The sequence below is a fragment of the Scomber japonicus genome, chromosome 19 (genome assembly GCF_027409825.1).
Source record: "Scomber japonicus isolate fScoJap1 chromosome 19, fScoJap1.pri, whole genome shotgun sequence".
NCBI classification, from domain to species: domain Eukaryota; kingdom Metazoa; phylum Chordata; class Actinopteri; order Scombriformes; family Scombridae; genus Scomber; species Scomber japonicus.
The window spans coordinates 15,020,432-15,029,490 of NC_070596.1; the positions used below are offsets into that span (position 1 = coordinate 15,020,432).

The window sequence follows — 9,059 nt, forward strand, 5'->3', positions numbered from 1 at the left end:
TTGATTGACCATCAGTTATGCTAGAGTTACAGTTAGCCAGCTAATTGTAGATGGCCATAAATTAGGTGCATACAAAATTATATTGTAGGCTATATGCTCGTTAGCAAGCACGCACGTTTTCTGAAACAACCCTTTTGTTTTTATTATTTTACGCTTGATAGTTGATATATTGATCAACAGAATGCGGAGTCACTGCAGTCCCCCGCCCCCCATATTTCCCCCAACCGGACGTATAAACGAGCGCACCCCATCCAAACCCAACGCAGAGCCCATGCACTGGGCCAAGAGGGAGCGACGGGATAACACGCATTATTATTATTGAATTTCCATCGAAGCTTTCGGACAAACCCCCAATTACTGGTAAGAGATAATTCATTTATATTTGATGTTATAATGTTATGTATTTCTGAGCGTGTAGTCTATAAAACAAAGCGGCCTAATGCCCGTTACACCATGATTATAGTGGCTCAGTGTCTCTAGGCCTGATAGGGTGACAATGATGCAGTGGTTTGTTCGCGTACTCTACCCTCTGCATTAACGGGAAAATAAATAAGTCTTGTAAGATATGCTTATAGTCGTTGAGGCTCGCATTTATTTTTTTTGTTGTTTGTTTCTTTTTCATTATCCGAAATTATAAAAGAATAACAGAAATGCTCAACTGTAATATCTTAGAATTTTTATTACGATCAATGATTTAACCCTCCTGTTGTGTTCGAGTCAAGGAAATAAGGAAAGGAGGGAGGGAGGGAGGGAGGAAGGAGGGAAGGAAGAAAGGGGGATGGAGGAAGGAAGGAAGGGAGGAAAGGAAATAAGGAAGGAAGGAAGGACGGAGGAAAGAAGTAAGTAAAGAAGGAAGGTAGGAGGGTGGGAGGAAATAAGGTAGGAGGGTGGGAGGAAGGAAGGAAAGAAGGACAGAGGAGAGAAGGAAGGGAGGAAGGAAGGACGGAGGAAGGAAAGAAGGTAGGAAGGAGGGAGGAAGGAAGGAAGGAAGAAAGGAAGGAGGGAAGGAAGGAAGAGTCAAAACAGATGGGTCAATTTGACCCGGGAGCACAACAGGAGGGTTAATGAGATGATGTGCTGCTAGGTTATATGCCCTATAGAATAATTTAAATGTGTAATCCATAGTTGATTAAAAAAAAAAGTGTTTCATAAGAGCAGGGCTATGTTTGATACTTTCATGATTATAACCTATGAGCACTTGTCTTTAGGGCAATCATGGGGAGGCGGTGTGAGACAGTGCTCCTGTCCCTTCTCATTATGTCTCTCCTGACTACTGAATTGACATGGGCTAAAAGGGGTAGCAGCAGCAGCAGCAGCAGGACCAGCACCAGGACCTCATCTACCAGCAACAAGGGGACACAATCTAAACCTGGAAGCACTTCCAACCGAAACACCAATCCTTATCCTTCTGGTGGAAGCTACCCTTATCCGGGAGCAGGCAATACAAATCAAGGAGGATATCCCAAACAAAAACCAGCCAATAATCCAGGAGTCGGTAGTAACCCCAACCAGAATGCTGGTAGAGTAAACCCTGGAGGTTATCCAAACCAGAACCCTGCTGGCGGCTATCCAAACCAGAACCCTGCTGGCGGCTATCCAAACCAGAACCCTGCTGGCGGCTATCCAGCTGCAGGTGGTTATCCTGCTGCTGGAGGTTATCCCAACCAAAACCCAGCGAGAGGGAATTATCCAAATCAATATCCACCTGCTGGAGGCTACCCAGCAGCAGGAGGCTACCCAGCAGCAGGTGGATACCCAGCAGCAGGTGGATACCCAGCAGCAGGAGGCTATCCTAACCGGAACCCAGCTGCAGGAGGCTACCCAGCTGCAGGAGGCTACCCAGCAGCAGGAGGCTACCCAGCAGCAGGAGGCTACCCAGCAGCAGGAGGCTATCCTAACCGGTACCCAGCTGCAGGAGGCTACCCAGCTGCAGGAGGCTATCCTAACCAGTACCCAGGGGGTGGTTATCCAGTCAGAGGGGGAAATACAGGACAGGGTTGGGGTGCGCCTGCTGCGAATCCAGCGGGGGGTTACGCGGGTGGTTACCCAGGTGGTTACCCCAACTGGAACCCAAACAATAAGATTCTCAGTCCCCGCTTTGGTGGAGGAGGCTATGGATATGGTGGTCATGGGATGGGAGGCTCTCCTTTCTCTCGTTCTGTGGAGACTATGGGATACAAACCCAAGTCTTCAGGTTTTGCCAAGAAAGCTGTGTTGGCTGCAGGTGTTGGTGCTGTGGCTGGAATGGCTGTTGGGTATGGACTGGGGCGTTTCCCTCGACCACATTTCAATTTCCGCAGTCCTGAAGAAGAGTACTACTACAACAACTACATGTATCGTCGTTATGGCACCAAATCCACCGATCAAAAGGACTTTGGTCGTGACTACGAGTACAAGCCTCCACCACGGGCAGAGTCTTATGAAAAATTCATGGATTCCTGTATGAACAGGACTGTCCCTCTTAAAGATCAGGGCACCAGCTCTCCTTCTAATAACAGTCAGAGTGGAGGCGACAAAGAGGATGATGACACCGTCAGCATTGAGGAGATTGGATACCCTGCCTTAATTGAGCAAATGAAGGCCCGGCGTTGTGTTGAGCAGTACATGGTCTACTCCGAGCGTTTCCTCCAGGAACGAAAAGCGGAGCCACAGTACCAGCCAAGTCGCAGCAGTCCCCTGAGCTATGGGATGATTCAGCTTTTCTCATCCCTCCTGATGCTTGTGTTCAGCATGCTCCTGCTCCAGTGAGAATAATAATCTTTACTTTCATCACATCCTGTGTGGATCCTATGTCCTTTATTATACCTGCACATCCCCATAGTGCTAACCTAAATCTTCTCCATCACACTAACAATTGAGGTATGCTTTCAAGATCTTTGGGTTAATATCACCAGAGAAAACCCACAAAAGGTTACAAAATGTTGGCGTGTACATATTAAGTAAATGAATACATTTTAAGAGGAGTTGGATTTTAAAGTTAAACTATCAGATTTATGTTGTACAAGCTGCACTACTTTTTTTTTTTCAAGAATTCATTTTGCACCTCTGTTATTTGCACTTTTTCAATCCTCATTATTAAGCACTGAATGCATAGAGACATGTTCAGGTTATTTTATTTCAGTTTTTGTGGAAATGTATTACGTCAATATATATCTACTACTGTGTAAAATAGGAATGTGACACTAAGAATTTTATATATGTACAGAAACATCCAACTAACACCATAACATCATCCATCCACCCTTTCATCTGTACTGAACAATCTAACTGGCTGATTTTCCAGTAGCTTTAATATGCTTAAATGGAAGGAACTTTAATTTTCAGTGTTTTTCAGCTTTTAAGGAAACTGAACTGATTAAAAGTGGACTTTCAGAGCAGATTTCCAGATTGTAGCAAAGGATGTACTGTGATGTTTGGAAAAGGGAACTAAATAAGACATAATTGCTTCAGTTGGTTTTCAGACACCTATTGTTTCTAAGGGCGCCTCATTAATGGACTTAAAGATGAAAAGGGACACCCCGCCACACCCCCCACCAATTTTAGGTGAGTTATCAATGAGAAAGGAGGAATAAATTTGTCTAAGAGATTGGTCAACACAGTAATGGGTCTGTGAAGCCATCCATTGTGAGCGACGTGGTTTAGTGTTTGGCTTTGCGAGGCAATTAAATGGTCACAAGATAATGTATTTGCACATCATGGTGCAAATATTTATCCCTAATGCTGTTAAATAATTGAACAATATTTCCCTGAATGAGTCCTTTAATCCATTATTAAATCTGACTTCTCTCATAACCAATACATTAGTAAACATCCTTTAAACCATAGACATCTGTTTAAGAACTGAGGGCTTCCCTCTGGACAAATGGTTTACTATCCCACAATAAACAGTTTAACCCTGGTGTGACGGGAAAATCAAATGTGTTTGAAGAACATCCTCAGAGGAAGTAATCCCTTCTGCTCGGGTATGTGGTACTCACATGTTGTTTGTAGTTCAGCTGACTGTAAAATCCTAGATTTCATGTAATAGCCCTCGACAGAAAAAGAACATGTGTCCTCTGATGTACAGAAAAATGAGTGGTTTCGTGGCCGTCAAGACTAATAGGTGCACTTGTTGTCGCTTTTAATCTGTGCAGTACGAGCCCGGTGGAAGCTGGGATTTGATTTAATTAATTTTGTCAGCTGAGGACGTCCACAACAATTCAATGCTTTAATCTCAGATTCTTGCTTCCTAGCTCCAGCTAACTAATTGGAAACACTGGCTTAACATGGAAAGGGGGATTGTAAATGGAATACAATACAAAGAGAAAAAGGGTGTATACTTTATATTCCTGCTGTTGTTGCTGCACTGTCACATTATACAGTCATACTGCTGTCTGGGTTGGAAGATTTAGCTGCTGCCAACCTTGGTTTCATTTTTCCAGGCGTATTCTTAAGTTTACAGAGAGACTCACATTTTCCAGACTATCCAGACTGCCTGGTAGTGAGCTGGGCAGCATGTCTGTGTTTTTCTCTAATCTCTCTCATCTTCCCATAACTCAATGAGATCCGCAGTCATAGGTCAGGTGTTGATGGGCTTTTTAAATCCCTGTAATTCCCACTCTAGCCTCCCCTGGCTGTCATTGTGTGTGCCTCTCAAATAATGACTTGGAAAATTAGTTTGTAACTCAGATGTTTTATTTGACTGCTGTATTTAGTTTATTTGGTTAGTTTAGGCTGCATTTAGTGTTATCTGGACTTTATTAGTTTGTGTATGATATAATTTCAGATGTTTTTTCCTTTATTTGGCTTTACTAATAAATTAAATTTGTATGCTCTCAATGATGCCACCTAGCTCATTTTGCTCATCAAATTGATGATGATTATTGGTTATTTCAAACTGCCAGAGTACTCCTGCACTCCTTAAAGTCTGTATTTTGTGGCAGATATAACTTGCAGTATATGTAAAGTCAAAATAAAAAGTCAATTGTTGTGCTGCCCGAATATTTGTAATGCTCCATTTTATTGTGATGGTCCTTGATTTGGTTTCTATCCAGCCACTTGTACTGCACATTTCTCTTTAACTATTTTAATATCCTTGTAAATCAGTTTTAATATTCCATCCAGGGTTGTGGCAAAATGTTTTTATTCAATTTGAAATTACAGTTTGACATTTTCATACAAACTAGGCTGTAGAATATCTGTAAAGTGCACTTATTTCCCTTCAGGATTGGATATTCTGGATATGTGTCATTGAGTTCATACTGAAATAATATGTCCGTCTTCTGGTTTTGACTTGCAACTGTAAGCGCTTTGAGTTATTCATTAGCTGATATGACTAACATGCTTTAATGTGGTTTGTCATGAATGTGTATGTTAAATAAAAAATGTGAAAAAAATAAGAGTTTCCCTTGCCTCATTTCACAAACACAATCATACATTCTTGCTTATTATATATTTGAATCTTTATTAAATATTAGATTAATAAAACAGTCAAGCATGAGGGGAGTGAACCAAAGACCACTTCAGCTACTTGCAGTTCAAACAGTTTGTCTTGAATGCAGTTTGTCCGCCATTCCTTAGATGAGATTTCTGAAATGGGAAACTTTAATCATTATTTAAGCCAAAGCTTTGATACATCTAGTAGTCAGATAATGGAAAATTAAGTAAAAAATGTAGTTGGCCTAAAATAAGTCAATGTTGGGTCGGTTGGTCCTTTGTGTTTAGCAATAAGTAGGACAAGTTTGAATGCTCACAAGATTGTGGACACAGTAAACATTACACCTGCTTGACACCAGCATGTTAGCATGTTGGCTGTAAACTATAGTCTTGTTAATGTAGAATGTAGCCACGTGATTGCTAAAGGCCCCCAAGTCCCATAAATAATACCATAATGGTTGAGCATAGCTCAGCGGGTAGAGCACCCGCCCCATGTGTTGAGGCTATAGTCCTCATTGCAGGTGATCCTGGTTCAAATCCTGAGCTGAGCGGTCTTACCCTGCGTGTCATTCCCCCTCTCTCTGCCTCCTGTTTCCTGTCTATCTCCACTGTCCTGTACATTAAAGGCAAAAAAAGCCCGAAAAAATATATTAAAAAAAATACCATAATATGGGTTAGGGTTAGGGTTACCACATGGTAGCATGCACTCCTTTAACACTGCCAGACTCCCAATTGACAGATGAAAATAAACTTGATCCCCAGTCAATCTCTGATTGACAGTCCAATCAGAGATTTGTCTATGTTCTGCTAGTGGCAGTGACTTTAATAATACTTGGACAAACGTATCGTTTATTAGTCAATAAAGGACAGAAGGATAATTCATTTAAAGTAGCTTTTATTTGGTTTGCATTTTCACCATCAGCATCTGTAATTGATAGTTTTCTTTGTGGTAAGAGGTCAGATTAAATCACCCGCATCCATGCTGCGATGAGGAGAGGCACGGCATATCCAAGAGTGAGAAAGATGTTACTCATGGGAGCAGGTGCACCTGATTTAACATAGGCTCTCCAGCGAGACTGGTTGTGATATCGTTGGTTTTCCTGGTAGTAAACCCGTTGATCTCCCTCAGAGGAGGAAGTCTTGTGGCCATGATGACTCTTAGATCCATATTTTGGTTTACCAAGGAAGCCTAGCCCATATCCAGTTCCTGTGCCTCCAAGCATGCCCGCCGCTGCTGCTCCTGCCCATTTTAAGCCATTCTTGGACAAGCCACGACTCTGAGAGGGAGGTGCTTCTTTGCTGTCACTTTTTTTGTCTTTTCCACTCTTGAAGAAACCTCCACGTTTACTGTATGCGTACTGTGCACCTGGGCACAGAGCTACCATAAGCAACAGCCAAAGCCACAGTGACAAAAGCTTCTGCTGGCCAGTCATTATTGGAGTTTCTCTGCCCTGCAAAAACACATCAACATCAAGGCAGACGCTAAATAACCTGAACACGTTAACTTTAGATACAAGAGTGGATAATAGCAGATATATAATAGAAAGGGCTTTATTTTAGCACGGTATACTTATTCAACAGACAGCGACAGGTCTTTCAAACCTGTTGGCAGCCATTCAAACTGGCATTAAAGCTTTTGATTTTGCTCAATGCACATCCAAAGTCACATGCTCTCCAGCACAAACACAACAGAGGCCTGGAACGATCCACATTCTCTGTCAACACTGGGATTAGCTGGTCATTATGTGTGTGATGCATTTCTCTCCCTTTCATGATGATGAGCTGTTTTTCCTGACTCTAATATGCAATATACATTTCCATAGCCTGCTACAAAACATATTAATAATGTAGTATCAAACATACATACATATGCAGGTGTATGGACGTCATTGTAAAGAGGTTATTTGTTCAGTTACACAGGTAAAAAGATAAAAGATTTGATTGTTGATATGACATAAACCATCTTGCATTTAATAACATAGAATAAAACAAATATTACAGTTTAATGTAAGAGATTTGTTACCTTTCTGCCTGGTCACACAGAGAGGTTGTGATGCTGGAGCGGCAGTCCTTTCTCAAACCATTTACTGTACAGTGCAGCAGAGCAGCATGTTGGTTTTCAGTATCAATTCAATACCAACGTTCACACAAAAAGAGCCAGCAGAGCCCCTCCCCAAAAACAAACCATGCTTTGCCATTGGTTCTAGATCAATAATATCGTACAGGTTGAATGATTTCTGCTGATGGTGGCATTTCTCATACAGTTGTGACAACTGGATTTCTCCCATTATCCAGCAAATGCAGAGGCAAGTAGATACTAGTTGCCAAAGTACTGAACTGACTTTTGTACTGTGTTTTCCCTGTTATACTCTTATTATTCACTATTATGCACTCCCTTCTTTTTTACCTTTTTACCTGAACTCATTACACAACGTGACAATATTTTGTAAATCCTCAGTGTTGAGTGCTACTTTGAAAAAAAAGTATTGATGCCATGTTTTGTTCCTTACTTATGTGCTGTTAGTGTACCTACAACACAGTGAGAAATTTGGGACAGAGAAATAAGTATATATTTCTCAATATGAAGGACATGCCTGTGCTATGATTCATCACACAGAACAAAGGAAGAACATTCAACTGAATGCTTTATGCACAAAATTAAATGAATGATCACAGTAACAAGAAATATAATAAAGAGAGATGATTGTTCAAAAATATGAGACTACTCACATCCTAAAAATTTGGGAAAAATTCCCCCAGGCAACAACATCACATAACTATGAATCTTTGCTTTGTGTCATGGGTTTAGAGGATCCCCTTGTGCGCATCGCTTTGGACAACTGTAGTTTTGTTCAGTTAAACTGCATAGAACTTTCTGCTCTACAGTACACAATTGATGCAGTCATTTGCTATATTTGATCAATTTCATGGTGTCATCATTATTTATAGTCTGAAAGAGGACTTCCCAGACACATACATTTGAGAAGTACATTTACTCAAGTGCACTTTTTGTCTTTAGAATGCTACCTCCAGCAGCTACAACAGTAAGGTGCTGCTTACTCACTGATACTTATATAGTATATATAGTTATATATATACTTATACAGTATTATTAATCTAATGATGTCATTCATAATAATATATCAGTCAGGGGGACGAAATGAGTATGTTTACTTTAATTTAGGTACATTTTGCTGCTTTACTAATGTACTTTTACTTAAGTAGAATTTTCCATGCAGCACTTTTGCTTGTAATAGAGTATTTTTACATCACTGTATTGGTACTTTTACTAAATAAATGATCTAAATATTTATTTCTCCACTCAACACAGCAAAAACAGGGTGCAAGATACAAAAAATATAAAAATGGACTTGTCGAAGGCAGCACATTTACATAATTTTATTTCAGATTTACTATTCATCTCTGTGGGTAAATAAGGATGTAAAATAAAAGGGATTCAGGAAGTGAAGGTAGATTTTTATTTTAGCAGGTCGGCATGACAATGACTGGGTATCATGTTTACACAAAAAATCTGAAGAATTTAGAAACAATTATTTCTTTACAGTATAATACAGTAACAAAGTATCATCCCACTTATGCCCCAGGTTTCAAAGTGGTCAACCATAAAACCTCCATGTTTGTGT

General features: G+C 40.6%; 2 protein-coding genes across 2 annotated transcripts; one reads left to right on the plus strand and one right to left on the minus strand.

Moving 5' to 3' along the window:
* The first annotated feature begins 276 nt into the window (after positions 1-276).
* LOC128380565 (calcium-binding protein P-like) lies at positions 277-3,529 on the plus strand. Its single transcript, XM_053340430.1, has 2 exons — positions 277-360; positions 1,209-3,529. Exon 2 carries the CDS (start codon positions 1,216-1,218, stop codon positions 2,746-2,748), a length of 1,533 nt encoding a protein of 510 aa, XP_053196405.1. The 5' UTR covers positions 277-360; positions 1,209-1,215; the 3' UTR covers positions 2,749-3,529.
* A 2,784-nt stretch (positions 3,530-6,313) lies between these two features.
* On the minus strand, positions 6,314-7,489 carry sprn2 (shadow of prion protein 2). The gene is made up of 2 exons (XM_053340435.1): positions 7,439-7,489; positions 6,314-6,866 (listed from the first exon to the last, which is right to left on the minus strand). Exon 2 carries the CDS (start codon positions 6,846-6,848, stop codon positions 6,378-6,380), a length of 471 nt encoding a protein of 156 aa, XP_053196410.1. The 5' UTR covers positions 6,849-6,866; positions 7,439-7,489; the 3' UTR covers positions 6,314-6,377.
* Between the last annotated feature and the right edge of the window lie 1,570 nt (positions 7,490-9,059).

Coding starts and splice junctions, on each gene's coding strand:
- sprn2 (XM_053340435.1), bottom strand. CDS start 6,848: ATGACTGGCCAGCAGAAGCTTTTGTCACTGTGGCTTTGGCTGTTGCTT.
- LOC128380565 (XM_053340430.1), top strand. CDS start 1,216: ATGGGGAGGCGGTGTGAGACAGTGCTCCTGTCCCTTCTCATTATGTCT.